Source organism: Sturnira hondurensis, unplaced genomic scaffold (genome assembly GCF_014824575.4).
Source record: "Sturnira hondurensis isolate 20B ecotype Veracruz unplaced genomic scaffold, ASM1482457v3 Scaffold0021354, whole genome shotgun sequence".
In the NCBI taxonomy this organism is placed as follows: domain Eukaryota; kingdom Metazoa; phylum Chordata; class Mammalia; order Chiroptera; family Phyllostomidae; genus Sturnira; species Sturnira hondurensis.
The window spans coordinates 3,449,671-3,468,981 of NW_028093985.1; the positions used below are offsets into that span (position 1 = coordinate 3,449,671).

Consider the following 19,311-nt stretch of genomic DNA (forward strand, 5'->3'; position numbering starts at 1 on the left):
CCCTTTCCCTCTGGACATCACTACACTGTTGTCTGGGTCTCTGTGAGATGTGTGTGTGTGTGTGTGTGTGTGTGTGTGTGTGTGTGTATTTTACTTAATACTTTCATCCAGCACCCCCTCCCCACTCCCCTCTGACAGCTGTCAGTCTGTTCTGTGTATCCATGCCTCTGTTTCTATTTTGTACATCAGTTTATGTTCTTCAGATTCTGAATATAAGTGAGATCATATGGTATTTGGCTTTCTTTTACTGGTTTATGTCAGTCAACATAATAATCTCCAGGTCCATCTATGCTATCACAAAAGATAATTGTCTTTTTACACATTTGTTAGCCATTAATATTTCTATTTGTGGGAATTTCCTCTTTTATTCTGTTTGTTAGGATGTAGGCTAAGTAACTGGCACAAGAGACCCAAAGATATAATGGTCCAAATGAGATAAGAATTTCTTTGTCTCTCACATAATACATAAGTAGTCCCAGCTGGCTGGGTAGTTCTGGTCACCACAGTAATTTCAAGACCCAAGTTCTGCATCATGCTGTTCATCATTCCGAAGTGTTATCCTCACAGGCATTGACCAAGCTGGGTCAGCCACAGTCTATATTCCAGCTCCTAGTAAGGAAGAAAGAAAAAGGGAAAAATCAAAAGCAAATTGTTTGCTATCACACAGTGACAAAGAAGTTGCACACATTACTTCAGCTCACATTCTTTTGACAAGAATTTAAATTTTGCATCACACCTAAGTGCAAGAGAAGCTGTGAGATACAGCTGGGTGGCCACGTGCCCAGCTACAACCTTATTACTATAGAAGGAAGAACGGATTTGCGGGTTCAACTAGCAGTCCAAAGAAGCACACTCCTGTCTACATTTCTAGAGGAATTTGCATCTTTTTTCTTGATATATATATATATATCAAGAAAAGGATATATATATCCTTATATCAAGGATATATATCAATATCAATATATATTGATCTTATATATTAAGGACTTTTTTCCTGCCATTTGTTGTAAATATTTTTCCTGTTTGTTCTCTCTTAACTTTGCAGTTTTTTCCCCCCTATATAGTTTTAAATGTTTATGTAAACATCTAACAGTATTTTTAAAATTTTTGCTTGGCTTTGGTTTTGCGCATAGAGGTTATCCCTCACAAACAAGTCTGTATGTTTTTGTAATATTTTTATAGATTTTGTTACAATCAAATGTATAGTCTCTTTGGAATTTGTTTTGCTGTAAGGTGTGCTGTATTTTTTTCTTAAGTAGTGAGTATTATATTTTCCCTGACTGGTATTATTATTTCTAAATAATGATTCTCTTGTCCTGACATCATTTATTGAATCATGAGTCCTTTCTCCACTGAGTCAAAGAGGCATGTTCATATACTAAACCCTCATTGTAGTTGGATTTATTTCTGGACTCTCTTTTCTAATCAGTTGAATTTTTTCCTGTATCGGTACCATGAATTTTAATTATTAAATGATAATAATATAGTTTAATATCTTTACTGCACTTTAAAAATTATATTTTCTCATGCATTGTTTTAACCAAATTTAAGCATCATTTCATCAAGCTTTTAAAAAAATTCTATTCCGTCCATGACGATGTTGTTTTTAAATCGACATTAATCCTTAAGCAATTTACTTTCTAGACCTCTTTTTGGTAAGCTTTACTGATCTATAGTGTACAAATATCTTTAATTAAGTGTTAAATATATACATGTGAGTGGTGCAATATACAGCTTTTTGTTGTCCATACTCATATTTTAGAACTCATATTTTTAAATATCCTGATAATATGGAGGAAAAGAAAATAACTTTACATTGTGGAATAGAAGTTCAGATTTTGTTACTGTTTTTGTTACTGACTATTTCATGGGAGGCTTCTGGCATATTTTGCAAGGGGAATGGCAGGAAATGTGTTTTGTGTTGATTGTTAAATTGTTTTGTTTTTTGAGAGCTTCCTTTTAAAAACTTGTATAAGTGGGAGGAGATTGAGGAAATCCTAAGGAGTCTAGAAGTTCTGAGAGAATAGAGAAGTTTTCATAGGAAATGCTTTTCTATTTTGGAGTTACAAAATTTCCAAATAGTATATTTTATTATGTGTGATAAGATAGTATGAACTATTGCCAATCAAGCTGATGTAAGTAATCTCTGTAGTCATGAACTCCCATGCTATGTATTCAGAACCTCTCTAAATGTCTCCAACCCCATCCTCATTAGATTTCTTCTAGGCACATTTTTGTAGCTTCCAAAACATCTTATTATAGCCTGTGTTCATAATTGAATAGACAAATATCCATATTACAGTAAATGGCAACTGCACAGCAAATCAGTGCATTTTGACCATTTTAACAATTGATTTTATGAACTCAGATTTATTCAGCAATTTTTAGGGTACTACTAATTAAGAAAATGAAAAACAGTATTTTGTGAAATATATATCTCCTAGATGTAATAGAAAAAAAGGATTTTTAAAAAGGTGTAATATGGATATAAACATATTACATCAGAGTTTGGTTTTAGCTTATTTTAGTGATAAAATTTTTAAAAATCTATTTTAGGGGAGCATTAATTAATGGAAAGAGCACAGACGTAGGAATGACCTGATTTCCAGGTCTATTTTTAACATTTACCAGCTCTATGACTTAGGGCAAATTTACTTAATTTTACTGAGTTTTAATTTCCTTATCTATGAAATGGGAATAATAATCATTATCTTAAAATGATTTTGGCCATTAAATGCATTAACATAAGAAGCACTTATAATATACACATGTCACATAATGTAATCAGTAAATGTCACTTGTACTTTCAAAATAACAGATATTATCATTAAGCCCTTAACACAGCCCTGGATAAGTTCACTATGTGTGTGTCTCTTTTAATTATTTCAACCTTTTGAGGTTGCTTTAGTCTCACTTCACAAGTAAGGAAAGTGAGAATGGAGTCATTTGGAAGGAATAAATAAATGAAAGGAAGGAAAACATGAATGAGGATTTCAGCAGAAGGAACTTGAAAAAAAGCAAGGATGGGCATTCGCTAGATGTGGAAAGAAAAGAGTTCAGGGAAGGGTGACTAACGAGAGATAGTGAAGGAAAATGGAACGGATGAGTCATCAGTGGGGAGGTTTCCTTCTGGCAACTGCACAGCTTGCCACAGGCATCGACCAGGCAGTAGAAACTGCCGTAGCCTTCATTTATGAGTCTAAGGAGATTTAGTTTGCTTTCTATTTATTATCTTTTTCCTTTCCAATGATTCTGGGTTAAGATATTTCAGATGTTGCTCTTATTCTCAATTGACTTTATCTTAGGCATATTTCCTGGATTAATATAGAGTAGTTTTCAAACCCTTGTTTTTATTAGTTTCCATGATTTGCTCACATCTTTTTTTTTTATGTCAGGTTGCTATTCTGTAGTTTAAAATTGAACTGGAAGAATAGTTGTTTTAAATCTATGTGATAAATGAGACTAATGTTGAAAGGTTTCATTTATTAGGTGTGGTATCTTGCTTCATGAGATCAGACTCCTCCAAAATTTTTCTATGAATACTACCTTCTTTTTTCAACTTTCATATATATATATGAGTTATGTGAATTCTATTCCTTTCCTCCCCCCTTCTCTCTTATGAGGAAAGAATTTAAAGGCAGATAAGTTCTTTCTCCTCCTTATCTGAGATAAGGTCTCTTCTTAGGTACTAAACTCATGGTTTAGTCTCTTAATACAATACGTGCCATTGTAAGAACAGAAAAACAAATAAGGGAACATGAAATTCTGTGGTGCAGAGGACAGAGATTCAGTCGAGTCTCAGAGACACTTCCAAACTGATACTCGAAGGCTTTGTGACCAAACTAGGAAGGGCATTTTAGACAGAGAAACGGGCTAAAGGAGGCAGGGCGCACCCCAGGTTGTTCAGTGAGTTGCAACCTAAATTAAGAGCAAACCTCCACAGAGTCTTACTGTGGCTGCTAGAGACAAATGTGATTCAGTGCAATTGTGTCTAAAAGAGACTTTGCAGTCTTAACCTGCAGCTGGTGGGCAGCTAGTGTCACTATAATGCTCACTGTGATGCTAACAAGCAATGCTGGAAGCAAGTTTCAAGTTCATCAAGGGGAAAAGCTAAATTATACCCCTGTAACTCCCTGCCTTTGAGGAAACCTACTGTGGGGATTTCTACATGATGGAAATTGCTTTTATTGCAATCACCCGACTTGTGTATTTCTGGCTGTTTTCCCCTAAATTTTTTATTGTTTTGTTACGCAGCTAGCCATTGATCCTTTTAGTAATAGATTGCATTTATTGAACTTGTACCACGTGCCAGCTACTCTCCTGTGTTCTTTATGTATTCCATCACCCTCGATAGCTTTCTAATCTCTCTTATAATTTTATGAGTTTTATTGACTTCCTGTATTTTGTAGATCAAAAAGGTCACGTAACCACCCCTAGCTAAAGGAAACCTGAAAAAGTGCAGATTTAGCTTCTTCAGCCTCTATAGTAGAGGCTACAAAAACAGAACCTTGGGAATGGGTATGTTGGCTACATACACCCTTTTCTTACTGCCCCACTTTGCTTATCTCTTCCCCTTTTAATTTCTTTCTTCTTATCAATCCAAATCTTTTTCTCTAAAGAAATAAAAAAATTCTTTCCGATTTAATACTCTTTACTATTATATTTGGCACATATATTGAAATTTTATGAAAGGATAAATTACACTTTAAATTTTCAATTTGATTTGTGTGGACTAACAGTTACCAAATTCTAGCCTTATAAAAGCAGTTCTACGGAGGGAATGTTTACATATACTTTGGTATAATCTTTTGTTATTCATTTCCTTTATTGCTATTTTAAGACATGAATATTATGAGTCAGATGGAAGCAGTTGTTTATTTTACCTGAACTGAAACTTTTAGTTACAGTATGTCCTCCAAATTTATAAAGCAGTAGAATCTTTTGATATAAGCAGTTGGAATAGTTCATTCATTCAATAAATTTTAAGTACCTCTTATATTTGTGGGTATTAAGAAATGTAAAAGTTGGTAGGGAATGGTATTTGAGAACACAGTGCCTCTTTGTGAATATTAAAGCAATTATCAGCCTTAATACAATAAGCAAATACACATACATGGGTGGATGGATGGGTGGGCTGATAGATGAATGATGGATGGGTGGATGGACAGAAACAGATAAACAGATGCTTTGTAAAAGATTAATGTTATGATTAGTAGTGTTACAATATCATGTTGTCAAAAGTTCATTAACTTTTTGAAAATTAAGGTTGACAGGTGTGCAATGGAATTAGAACAGAGCCGGGACCTGAGCAATACCATAGTGCACATTGACATGGATGCATTCTATGCAGCGGTAGAAATGAGGGACAATCCAGAGCTGAAGGATAAACCCATTGCTGTAGGGTCATCTAGTATGTTGGTAAGTAGATAAAGACAACAAGGAAATTCCATAATATATTCAAGTAAGCCTTACTGGTTTATGAAGGGGAAAGACTTTATTGAATTCTACCAATTTACTGAGTATTTTTCTGGTTGCTCTATGTGTACAATTGCTGGATCCTTTCAATATCCCTTAAGGTACAGATTTTTGTTTCTCCTTGACAGGTAAGAAAACAAACTCAGAGAGGTGTTTAATAACTTCCCTAAAGTTACAAACCCGGTAAATGGTAGAGAGGCATTGTATCTTTCTGGTGCAAATTATATTTTTTAGGTATGAGGGAGGACTCCCAAAAAACAGAGTCATCTTCTAGAGGGCGGGCCCTTGTAGTACAGGCTTCCCCTACTAGGAACCCATCTGTGTCGGTGTGCCAGCTTGTGTTGTTGTGAGAGGTCATGTTTGGCTTCAGTGAATTTTTTCAAAGACTCTTTCAGTGTACTTGTCTCTTTCATGATGGGTAATTTATGAGCACACCTGCCCACATGGAGCTGAGTGTTAAGCAGTTTTTGACCAATAATGGTATGACCCCCAGGCCCTACCCTCCCTATTCATCTGATATCACCCCAAACATCTTTTTTTTATCCCCCTCTTTTTTGTTGTTTCCCCTAATGAAAAATGTCCTCAAAAGGAAATGTTTTGCTGATGTTGAAGAGGTGAAACAAAAAACTTCACTAAAAGGCATATGAATTGACAGTTCAAAAACTGTTTTGAGCAGTGGAAAAAATGTCTCAATAGGTATATTTCATCAAATGGACAGTACTTTGAAGGTAATTGAAGTTTAAAAATATAAGAATAAATAAACAACTTTTTATAAATAATTTCCAGGTTTTTTAGGGCTCACTTTATAACCATTCTAGTTAAAGAAAATTGAAGAAAAAGGAAAAATGATATTCTAATGCTGAGGTTTGCAAACGATGGCCTGTGTGCCAAATGCAGCCTGCCACTTTTTTTTGTAAATGAAATTTTATTGAAACAGTCACACCCATTATTAATTTATTATTGCTGTTTCACTGAAAGAGCTTAGCTGAATACTTGCTGCCGCAGCCCGCTGCAGCAGGCGTCGTCACGAGGTGAGGCGAGGGACTTAAAAAATGGAGAGGACCATAAGCTCTGCTGGCAAAATGGTGAATTTATTCAAGGAACAGCTGTCTTATATACAAACTGTTAATGCCTAAAGCAAGACTGCAGAGAACTAGAGACAATGTTGTTTTTCAAAGTTCGTGCACTCCCTTAAGCTATCAAAAGGGCAAGAAGTTCTCATAACCATCTGGGAACATGACACCTGCGCCAGGGTCTTGTTGTGTCTTTCAAGGCTGGGAACTAGAAGGTTAGGAAAGTGTCAAGGTACCCGCCGGCTCCAGGGACCAGAAACCAAGTTCATCCACCATTCTCACAGTGGAGAACTCTGTCCTTGGTCCCATTATGGTCCCATTGCGGGCCCCCACAACTTGCAATAGAGACTGTATGGATGTAAAGCCTAAGTAATGACTATCTGGACCTTTGCAAGAAAGGTTTGCCAGCCAGTTCTAGAGTAACATATATCATTGATGTAGTACTGAAAGTAAGTAGTTTTTCCCTTGACTTGGAACCTTTGTTTTTCTGATTGCTGTGTTGCACTTCCTTATTTCCAGTGTAACCATAGAAGGTAAAGATGACCAAGATAGCCATATGTAGCTAAAAATGTGTTGGGAATTAAAAGTAGCAACTGGAGTAGATGGGTTTTGGTATTAAAAAAATATGCAAGAGAAACAAGGAGGGTTCTTCCCTGTCCCCTAATGCCTTCCAATGACTTAACTATAAACCTAATTCCTACTAAATTATTATTTTATTACAAAACTATAATCTGTTCATTATCTCTGCTCCCATGAGTATGTAGGCAACTAATAGTCCTGTTCTCAAAACAGTGTTTATTGAAAGGATACTCCTCTTTCCTATAAATCTTCACTATATTTGCATAAATACATTTAATTTCATTAGGAATTTATAATACTAGGCCCTGGCTGGGTAGCTCAGTCAGTTAGAGTGTCATCCCCATACACCAAGGTTGCAGGTTCAGTCTCCTGTCAGGGCACATACGAGAATCAACCAATGAATGTATAAATAAGTGGAACAACAAATTGATGTTTCTTTCTCTCCCCTCGGTCTCTCTTTCTCTCTCTTGAATCAACAAATTAAAAAAATTTTAAAAATACGTAATGATATATATGAGTATATATTTATATATAACATTATATATTAAATTATGTGTGTATGCTACATATGCAAATATATAGTGTATAGATGCATACTCTGTGTATATGTGTATATATGTATACATATGCCTATGTACACATATATGTACATATATTTACATCCACGTGACATAGTCTTATTAAAGCTAACCCTGCTGTTAAATGTTAAGTTCACAAAATATTTCTTTCCTATACTTTTTATCCTCCTAGTAACTGGTTATTGTTTCCAAATTCAAAATGATTATCTGTTATATTTAAACAAGATTACTCCCCTTGTCTGTATGCTGACCTAATAGATTTTCCTTCTAATGAGATTTGAAGCTTAATTGTTTTTGTCCTATTAAACTACTAAAAATGTATCTTTGCGGTACTGGTTGTAGTACACATATTCAATTAATACAGTCTGTTACAGTTAGAATTCTTTTTGAATGAATTTGATGGATGCTTGAAATGTTTAAGTTAGCACTCATAGTTAGAACTTAGACCCTGTAGCGCTTAAGTTAGAACTTAGATCCTGTAGCACTTATTTATTGCTGCATAATGAACCCCTTCAATACTTAGTGGACAACCATTGATCTGCTCATTATTCTATAATTTGAACAGAGTACAATGTGGATGGGGATGGCTACTCTCTACTCTACCTGGGGTTGGCTAGAGCTATTTAGCTGAGGCTGGAGGGTCCAAAATGGCCTCACTAACATGCTTAGCTCTTCGGCTGACTGAGGAGGCAGGAATGGCTTCTAGTCATTCAGCTTCCCCCTCTCATAGTGCATTATTATCCATTAATCTAACCTAAGATCTTTACATGGTTGCAGGATTCCAGAAATACAAAGGCTGAGGCTGCTGATTTTGTAACACCTAGGCTTCATGACTCACATAATGTCACTCCCTCACATTCTTTGGTCAAAGCATGTCACAATGCAAGTCACTTGGCATGAGGAACTAGAACTCTTTTTTTGATAGGAGGAACTGTAAAATACTGTGGCTATGATTTACCATCTACCACAAACCTTAAAGTTAGAGGAAGTCATATCTAAAGTTCTGTTTCTACTCTACTGTAGATCTAGCTTTTATATCAATCCCATTAGACCGCTTTGTATTTAAGCGTTGGTTTGCCATTCTAGTGCTATCTGCATTTTTTTAAAGATTTTTTATTTATTTATCTATAGAGAGGAAAGGAAGGAGAGAAGGAGAGAAATATCACTGTGTGGTTGCCTCTTGTGAGTCCCCTGCTGGGAACTGGCCTGCAACCCAGGCATGTGCCCTGACTGGGAATCGGATCTTGATCGTGTGGTCCGTAGGCCCGCGCTCAATCCACTGAGCTACACCAGCCAGGGCTCCATCTGCATTTTTTGTCCCAGAATACTGACCACGGATTACATAGTTTAGGGTAGTATCAAGATTTTTTAATCCTATTTTAAAAAACATTAATGGCTATTTAATGTTATTGTTCTGAAGTAATTACTTCATTTGATAGATTCTGTTTTGCATTTCTTTGACTTGTCACTTAAAATTCCAAACAAAGATTTCATTTGTGATGAAAACTATGGTCTACCACATTGACAGAGACTGTTGGCAGGTGTCGTTTATAGGATTTAATAAGTAATGTTCTCCTCTTTACTCTCAGTTTTTTACTTCTATCTCCTAGTCAAAATGTTTTCACCAAATAAGATATTCAAGTCCTAAGGAATAAAACTTTAAAAAAATATTTTTTATTTTAATTGTTCTTCAGGTATAGTTTCCTATCTTTTACTCCCATCCCAGTCCACCCCGCCCAGTGCGCCCCACCTCCCTCCCATTTCCACCCCCACCCCTAGTTTTTGTCCATGTGTCCTCTATACATGTTCCTGTAAATCCTTCCCCTTTTCCCCTGGAATTCCCTCCCCTCTCCTCTCTGGTCACTGTCAGCCTGTTCTCTATTTCAGTGTCTTTGGTTATAATTTGCTTGCTTGTTTGTTTTGTTGTTTAGCTTCCTGTTAAAGGTGAGATCATATGGTATTTGTCTTTCACTGCCTGGCTTATTTCACTCAACATAATGCTTTCCAGTTCCATCCATGCCGTTGCAAACGGTAGGAGCTCCTTCTTTCTTTCTGCTGCATAGAATTCCATTGTGTAAATGTACCATAGTTTTTGGATCCAATCATTTACCGATGGGCATGTAGGTTGCTTCTAACACTTGGCTATTATAAATTGTGCTGCTAAAAACAAACAAACAAACAAACAAAAAAACCCAAAGGCTCAAATGTTTAAAATACCACATTGCTCACCTCTCATTTTCCTCTTCCATTTCTTATTTCCATTATTTTTCTGCTGAATCTTGTATAATGTCTAGGGCTCTGAATTTTTATCTCTTAATAAATTATGTCATTTTTTTCAAACTGAAAAAAAAAGAAATAAAACTTAGCTTTTAAAGTTCTTTTAAGCTTTTATTACTTCATTTTTGGAAATTTAATTTTACTGACCATATAGTAGACCTTTGATTTTTGTTCTAGATGAAAAATTTCCAAAATCCCAAATAGTCCAAATTTCGAATATGTACTATTATACCATACTGTTACTTTTCATACTATTAATTGCATGTACCATCTATGTTGTTTGCACTGTTACTTAATATTTTACTATTATCACTATACTCTTACTATATTTTAAATATTTAAAAAAATTTTAAGTCCTCACCCGAGGTCATGTTTATTGGTTTTGGAGAGAGAGGAAGGGACAAAGAGAGAGAGAGAACATGAGTGTGAGAAAGAAACATCATCATTTGCCTCCTGTGTACACCCTGACCAGGGATCGAACCTGCCACCTAGGTATGTGCCCTGACCGGGGATCAACCTCCAACCTTTTTGTGTACAGGACAATGCTCCAAACAACTGAGCCACTCAGCCAGGGCTATACTCTTATTTTTATGTAACATCACCCACTATCATCCAAACTTTGATATATAGTACTATATATGGGTATTCCTTAAAATCAATGAAGTTTAGTTACTGGAAATATAAGGGGACCTTTTTATTAGCACAGTCTTGCTTATTACTTGATGTCACATTTTAAATACAGGACAGCAGAGAGTAAGTCATGCTATTGTAATACAAACCGTGATAGGATAAAAATAAGCTTGATTTGAGACAGTGACCTATAAAAGAAATGTCCTTGAATTGAAAATGCACAGCACTAATGTGTTTCTTTCGACTGTATTGATCAATATGTTCATTTAGGTTTCTATATTTTTTCCCATGTGGTCCATTTTCTTTCAGAGTACCTCAAATTACCGTGCAAGGAGGTTTGGAGTTCGTGCAGCCATGCCAGGATTTATTGCTAAAAAACTCTGCCCACAACTTACTATAGTGCCTCCAAACTTTGACAAATACCGAGCTGTGAGTAGAGAAGTAAGTATCTCACCCCCTATTTATTTATAGCCTTTCACTGATTTCCTGTCACCTACAAAGTCAAGTCCACATGCCTTTACGTGTCGGAATTTGGCCTTAAGTTAATCTGTTCAATCTCACCTCCTACCACTTCTTCAGCCTGTATACTGAATACTGAGCTATATATCATATCTAGAATTCCTCCTTCTACTTCCCAGTTCTTTGCTCTTCCACATGTTTTTTTCCTCTGCTTAGAAAACTCTGTCTCCCCAGAAAATTTTGAGTTGCTTACTTATAACCTAAATTAACTTTAGCTTTTTTCTTAATGTGTATTATATATATAGACTCCTCCTGATATTTATAATTTACAGAATCTACTCAAGTCATTAATTTGAACCTCTTTTTTGAATAATTTTTTTTACCCATGTTTTTAAATGGGAACAGACTTCACTTATTTTGATCAGCTGCTTTCCTTGGCCCACAGCCTAGTAAAGATGCTTATGAGCATTTAATGTGTAGGTGTGGGGGTGACTTTTTCCGCAAGTCCCCCCGTGTGCCATGGATGAGAGTAAACATGACAGAGACATGATGTGATCTGCTTGGGGAGGAGAGGTAGCCAGTTTCCCAGAGGAAAAAGGCCTTGAGCAATGGCTAGTTTCTCAGGGGAAAAAGGCATTGAGCCCCTTCCTCCAAGGGCTTTTATTGATTGGGTTGTAATACACAGGAATACAGGGTTGCAAGGATCAAACAGTAGATAACATTTCAAAGAAATCTGAGTCTTAGTCTGAGCCAGAGTCTGTCAGGAAGAGAGTTTTAGAGTTTTTTGCTCCAACCCTTAACGTATGAATGAAAGCACTCTTAGCAGAGCAGATTTCACAGGTTTATCAGGAAGTCTTTGTGATGCCATATTTTTCCCCAGGACATGCTCTAACAAGGCAAGGAGCTGCACCCCTCCCCATCAGGTATTCAGGCTCAAGGGGATTAGAGCCAGGAATCGATTCTCCCAGAGTACATGGGGACTAGGGCTTTGTTAAAGCCGGGGGACAAGAGTCCATGGTGGCCTCTCAAGTGGTCGTGTCTGGCCTAGGTTGCCCGTCCTGTGAGGGGCCTTACTCATCAAGGACTTCTGACCATGCTTTGGGGGCAGGGAGGAAATTGAGGCAGCATTTGCTATCAGAGACAAGCTTTGTCTCCTGGGGCTTACATTCCAGAGGTCACTGACTCCTCCTTAGCCACAGGGGATAGAGTTACAATTCCTAGAACCAGGCAAAGCGGTTCTAGGAGACTGATAAAGAAAAAAGGGAATAATCTATTGCTTTGAAAAGGATATCTGAAGTATAAAGATTTGATTATACATTAAAATTGCCTAAACTGTCATATACGAAAAACTGCCATTTTCTCTATTTTTGGTAACTTAGCTATCATACCAGTGCTGGAACGTGAGTCATAAATTAAAATTTTATAATGCTACCTCAAACACTTTAGACAAGTGAGGTAAAATGAAATGTGTTATTGTCTGAATTGTAACATTTTAAAAATCATGGCCTAGTACTTACTTTCTCTTAGTCATGCAAATGGTCTTTAGATTCACTCCTCTAATTTGTATTCCACCTCATTTCCCCTAGAAATGAGCCCCCCAAAATTAAAATGATATCCCGCACAAATTTTAAAAGATATTTATGAACAGTCTGTGGCAGCAAGCACTTTTGCGCCTACCTCTGGTAGGGGGTGAGTTGGAGAAACACATTCACATTTGGTTATTGCTTATCTGTTTTACTGTCTTCCTAATTAGAAAGAGATAAAATGCTGACCGTTAGTAAGGCAGGCCTTTAATAAGTTTGAACATCTTTCAAAGACTTTGTAAGAAAGTTTTTTTAAGTCCTACTTTAATTCAGTAAAATTTTGGACAGTATGACAGTGAGAACTAAATTGTTTTTAGTTATCTTTAGTTATTTGCATAAGTTGGAGAAATCCTCCTTTAGATTTGAGTAGGATCTAGCTAGTTTATTTGCAGATAACAAATGGGTTTTTATGTGTAAATGAACTATAGCATAAATTCCCTGACTATACATGCATTAATATTTATACCTTTGTTTATAAATTTAGGGAAAGCCATTTTGTTTATCCACAAGAATGGGATAGCTTGAACTGTTCTTGAAGCCCAAGTGCTTGCTATTTACTGGAACATGTCCGTTCTCATTCTTAAAGCCATGTCCTGTATAAATGAAGTTAGTGAGTACTCAGTGCCTCTGAGGAGTACTGTTCATTCAGAGTAATCTTAGTCGCCTGCCAACTACAGACTTTCCAGAGTTTCATTTTCACTAGAAAGATTCTTTTGGAGTGCATCATAAAAACCGTTTCTTCTACAAGAACAGAGTTAATTAAGGTTCTCTCGGAGCAAAGTGTAGCCAAGTTTTATGTCACCATTTTCTAAAATTACCTTTCACTCAGCTGTTCATACTTATATTAAGCTAAAAAGCTTTCTTTTTATAAATCATAAAGAAAGGCTTTCTCCTGGTGCAGCAGACAGCTTTTAAATACTAGATGGAACCATAACATAATTTAGCAAGTATGTTTTTCTAACATACGTATTATTTTGGCAACCATTTTCTCTAATTTCAGCTAATATTTCAGAGGTTAAAAAATAAAAATAAATAAATAGGAGAATGAGTAAAAAAAATTGGTTTCATGAGTAATAAAACTATCTTATGTAAAAGGCATTTCTGGAATCATACAGAGGTTCTGATCTCTTTATGTATTTCTGTTATCCCAAGATGCAACTCGGGACTTTTCTCCATCATTTATTATAGACACAAACACTACAGATTTTTGTCATCTTTCCCACTATAAATCCTGATGATTGAGCTTTGTTTTCTTGAATGGATGCATGCATTAATGTGTATATTGAGTGGAGTGTATGTTATAATTAATTGAAATAGAACTACTTTCTAAAGCAACATAGTACCGTTATATAAGATTATTCCTTTTAAAAATATACAAAAACCATCATAAAAGGTGAGGGGGAATAGGATCCTATTGTTTCTTCCTACTTCTTCTACTTTTGATCAACTACTTAAAATTGCAGTGCTTAACCATTTTTTTTTGTGCCTACCAGAATGACGTTGCTGAGACTTATTTAAATCACTTACAATATCTAGATATAGGTGGCTAAACAGAGATTGTATCAAATAAACCTGGTCTTCTGTGGTCACGATCTTTTTTCATACGGAAGAGAATTTGGACAAGTTTGCCCTGGCAGTAAATTATTTATTCCCTAAATCCATGAGCTATTGATTGCAGGGTTGTTACTATAGTTGCAAAGTAAGAATATAATTTTTCTAATTAGCTATATGTGACAGATTTTGCTACGGCAGCAAACATTAAACTATTTTGTTCATTTTGAAGGTTAAGGAAATACTTGCTGATTACGATCCCAACTTTATGGCCATGAGTCTTGATGAAGCTTACTTGAATATAACAACACACTTACAGGAAAGACAAAATTGGCCTGAGGACAAAAGAAAATATTTCATCAAAACAGGGAACTCTCTAGAAAATGGTAAGCAATTTATTAGAACAATCAATCTAACAAACAAATAAAAAACCCTTTGAATTTGAATTAACCTAGTTAACCTATTAGCATGCATAGGTGGCAGGACTAGCTAGCTATACCTTTACTATGAAATATTATTAAAAATGAAAAATCAGAAACTTATAATATACCAGTCGGTTTTCCGAGTTAAATATGTGAAATGTTACTTTTAAACCAAATGCAATTGTTAAATATCTAGACTGTAAGATTGTGCAGAGTCCTTGAGTAAAGAGATTTCATAGCAGTTCTTTCCCTAAAATCGAACTAACAAAGACTGGGAATACATTCAATCTGAGGGGCTTATCCCTTTAAGGTGGCCTTTTGTTGTAATTGCAAATATTTTTTTAAAACTTTGCTTCAAACACATCACAATATTGGGTGGCTTTTTTCCTCATTTCTCAAGTGAACAACTCCCAACTCCCTTCTTTGCCTTAGACCTTACTTTTATTCTTTTATATGATGAAACAGAAGTTCCATGACCCAGAGGGCTTTTTTAAAAATGGTCCCCTTATTACCTGTCCAAAATGATACCAAGAAATATGAAGGTATTATGAATACTGCTTTCAGCCTTCTCTCATACTTACGATTATTTCAAATGTTTAAGGGGTCCTGGACTCCTGAGTTACAAGGTAGAGACAGAGGGTTTTGCTCACAATGACAGCCACATTGCATGTGCACGACTCCCTGACAGCTTCAGAGGGCACTGCTGTCTGTGCCCCTGGAGCAGAGGCGGTGGGTTCTCATGGCAAAAATTCTGACTCTTACTTGGGTCTCAAATCTTTGGAGCCGCTTCTGTACCTTCTGTATAGTTCTAAGAGGTGAGTCTCTTCAATAGAAACATTAAAAATAAATAAGGATGATTTCTGCACAGAAGCTTGGAACAAAATATTTTATTTCCTTAGTTTAACTTGATTGTTTGGGGGAAGTGGCACAAAAAGCCTCACATCACTTTGCTTAAAATTCTCACTTTGTCATTTCGTTACTTTTCACAAGAGAAAGGGGTGGGGGACATTAAATGATTATGTGAAAGCATCCCCTGGGGGCCTTCTGTGATGATTACTTTCATATATGTTTTTCAGAAGTTACATGGGGACCAAGGTAAATGTTTTCATTCTCTACTAATGTTCTTTTTATTTATTATAATGTGTCTAGACTCACTACAAAGATGAGAATTTTTAATACCTATTGTTTTAACATGTGTACTTTCCTATTCTATGTTCATACTCTTAAGCAATTTAAATAGCTTGACCTTTTTTTGGAAATATATAAATATCTGTGGGCTGACTCTCAGGCATACCTGATTTCCCATTGTGCCATGGGAAGCTTAGAGTGGGAGCCGTGCAAATGTGGGATATCATTTTAATTTGACTGATGCAGCTGCCTCTCAAGTCCAAGACAGTTTTCTGCTGTTTGCCCCTCTTCTAAAAGATGTGGTCTTTGGAAAAATATTGTTAACTACTATGTATATACAAATAAAATAATTATTCTATGTTTATTCTGCCATGTAAATCTGAATCATGAGTGTCAAAGAATGTGTGAAACTAAAATGCTGTACAGTTTTAACACTTTGCCATCCAAATGGAGGTTTAAGTGTTTCAGATTATAAGAAACCTTGGTTTTGGATTCTGATCACCTCAGTTAGGGGATTATAAGGATATTTCTTTCAGAAAGCAAATAAGAAGCCACTTTGGCATTTAGTTGCTCATCCACACCTCACAGAGAGGAAACCAGACTTGAAAGGTAACTATGCCATTCAGCAGCTCCAACAATGAGACTGCAGGCCCCATGCTTTGCTTCCTGCCACGTAGTGTTCTGCTATCAGTGTGACTCACCCAAGGGTGGGGTGATAGAGCCCCGAGGCTCTAAAAATGGTATGAGGGCTCTGCAGAAGGGACTTGTGAACAGGACAGGTTTGTACCTTACTCAAGCTGTAGTTTTTCTTCTCTCTTTGCGTTGACTTCCACCCATCCAGGTGAGGAAAGGGGGTTTAAGTAAATAAATAGCGTTTCAACCACCAGTCTTAATCCCCTCTGAATTGCTCTGCAATTTAAACCAGAACGTGGCAAATGGAAGAAACTGAAGCACACAAATAACAGCTAATGTAAGGCTTATTTTGTAATGGCCTAGGGATTCAGATTTGGAAATCATCTCTCTGTAACTTAATTCGTATTGTATACTTTAAAATTAGAAATGAATCAGATGTTTGTCATATTACTTATATTATCTTTAGAAAATCTTCCAAGTTCATTTTTAAAGTAATATGCATTCATATGTGTCTTAAAGTTAGAAACTTCATTTTTAATAATACATTTTATTGATTATGCCATTACAGTTGTCCCATCCCCCACTTCATTCCTCTCCACCCTACACACCCGCTCCCACCCACATTCCCCCACTTTAGTTCATGTCCATGAGTCACAAGTTCTTTAGCTTCTACGTTCCCCACACTACTCTTGCCTTCCTCCTATTTTCTCCCCACTGTCTATGCGACTTATTCTCTGTACCTTCTCCCGCTCTCTCCTCCTCCCACTCCCCTGTTGCTAACCCTCCATGTGATCTCCATTTCTATGGCTCTGCTCCTGTTTTAGCTGTCTGCTTAGTTTGCTTTTGTTTTAGGTGTAGTTGTTGATAACTGTGAGTTTGCTGTCCTTGCACTGTTCATATTTTTATCTTCCTTTTCTTAGATAAGTCCCTTTAACATTTCATATAGTAAATGAAATGATTTCAACGTTTCATCTAGTGATGATGAACTCCTTCAACTTGACCTTATCTAAGACGCACTTTATCTGCCCTTCCATTCTAAATGAAAGCTTTGCTGGATAGAGCAATCTTAGATGTAGGTCCTTGCCTTTCATGACTTGGAATGCTTTTTTCCAAGTATTCTAAGTACTCCAAGTATTCCAAGGGTCCTTGCAGGCCCCTTCTTGCTTGCAAGGTCTCTTTTGAGAAATCAGCTGACAGTCTGATGGGAACTCCTTTGTAGGTGAATGTCTCGTCTCTTGCCACTTCTAGGATTCTCTCCTTCATTTTAATCTGGGTAATGTAATTATGATGTGCCTTGGTGTGTTCCTCCTTGGGTCCACCTTCTTTGGGACTCTCTGAGCTTCCTGGACTTCCTGGAAGTCTATTTCCTTTGCCAGACTGGGGAATTTCTCCTTTATTATTTGTTCAAATAAGTTTTCCACTTGTGGCTATTTCTTTTCTCCTTCTGCTACCCCTATAATTCGGATGTTGGAACGTTTAAAGATGCCCTGGAGGTTCCTAAGCCTCTCCTCATTTTTCTGAATTCTTATTTCTTTCTTCTTTTCTGTTTGGTTGTTTCTTTATTCCTTCTGGTCCACTCTGTTGATTTGAGTCCCAGTTTTCTTCCCATCAGTATTGGTTCCCTGTGCATTTTCCTTCATTTCACTTAGCGTAGCCTTCATTGTTTCATCTAATTTGCAACCAAATTCAACCAGTTCTGTGAGCATCCTGATCACCAGTGCCTTGAACTGTTCACTTGATAAGTTGGCTAGCTCTTGATCACTTAGTTGTATTATTTCTGGAGCTTTGATCTGTTCTTTTGTTTTGGCCTTTTTTTTTTTTGTCTTGTCACACCTGTTATGTAGTAAGGAGTGGAGCCTTAGATATTCACCAGGGCAGGGCAACCCAGTTACTGGGTTGTGACACTGTATGTAGGGGCAGCGTCAGAGAGAGAGAAATAGCGTTTGTTCCACTCTCTCTCATATTTCAGTCCCCTCAGCTGTTTCCCACAAGCAAATTGGGCCCTTCTGATGCTGGTTCCTGGTTGGGTGGGCTTGTGTACTTTCTAGGACCCTGTGGGTCTCTCCAACAAACTCTCCCGTGAGGCTGAGTGTCTTTCCCGGCACCTCAAACCCCTACAAGTGTTTTCAGTCACTGCTTTTAGGCTTTATTTCCCATTGCTGGGGCCCTGCGTTGTGTGATCTGTTTCACTCCCTGTTTTTGCCTGGTTTATCTGCTGTGAATGTGTGTCCACGGTCAGCCAGCCACCTTGCACGCCTCACTGGGTTTGCTTGTTGCCTCCTTGTGCCTGGGATCTGCTAGCCCTGTACCACCTGCGCACCCGGGTCTGCCAGCTACTGCCTTTTCCTGCTGTGACTTTTCCCCGTGGGCCACCGACTCTGCCCCTCTTACTGGTTTTGATGAAGGGTTGTTGGACTTCCGTACAATTCGGTTTTCTGTTTGTTCTGGTTGTGTTTTGTTTCTAAATCTTTGTTCTCCTTAACTTTGGTTGTGCAAGGAGGCACAGTGTTTCCATCTACGCCTCCATCTTGGCCAGAAGTAGAAATTTAATTTTTGATTCTGCACTTGCCTTAATTTAGAAAGCATTTATGTCTAATAAAATCATGAAATGAGATCAGAAAGCTCTGTTGTTAATCTTAGTTAGAAGTGTATTTAAACTGCATTTCTCCTCCATTAAGCCCACAAAGTAAAGTCTTTAATTTAATGGATTTGTTCATGAGGACATTTTTAGTACCAGTATATATTTTTAAGTGTATTTTACAGCCCATTTATAAAAAATGCAAATGAAATGAGGTAATAATTTTTAGATAGATATTTTTACTCTACTATTTAATAATAATGTTACTGTATTTTGCCATGTATAATGTGCACCCATGTATAATGGGCGCCCATGAGTTTGGCCCAAACTTTCAGGGGGAAAAAA

At 36.8% G+C, this 19,311-nt stretch overlaps 1 protein-coding gene across 2 annotated transcripts in view; it reads left to right on the forward strand.

Annotated features, from left to right (window-relative positions):
• The window catches only part of POLK (DNA polymerase kappa), a 72,245-nt gene that overhangs the window by 36,391 nt on the left and 16,543 nt on the right, over positions 1-19,311 (forward strand). Inside the window, exons 4-6 of one of the 2 annotated variants that reach the window (XM_037032286.1) lie at positions 5,266-5,418; positions 10,922-11,053; positions 14,438-14,596. In XM_037032286.1, coding sequence (XP_036888181.1) covers positions 5,266-5,418; positions 10,922-11,053; positions 14,438-14,596 — 444 coding nt within the window. Of the gene's footprint in view, positions 1-5,265; positions 5,419-10,433; positions 10,475-10,921; positions 11,054-14,437; positions 14,597-19,311 lie in introns of those variants that run through there. The other variant, XM_037032287.1, reaches the window with a different exon arrangement.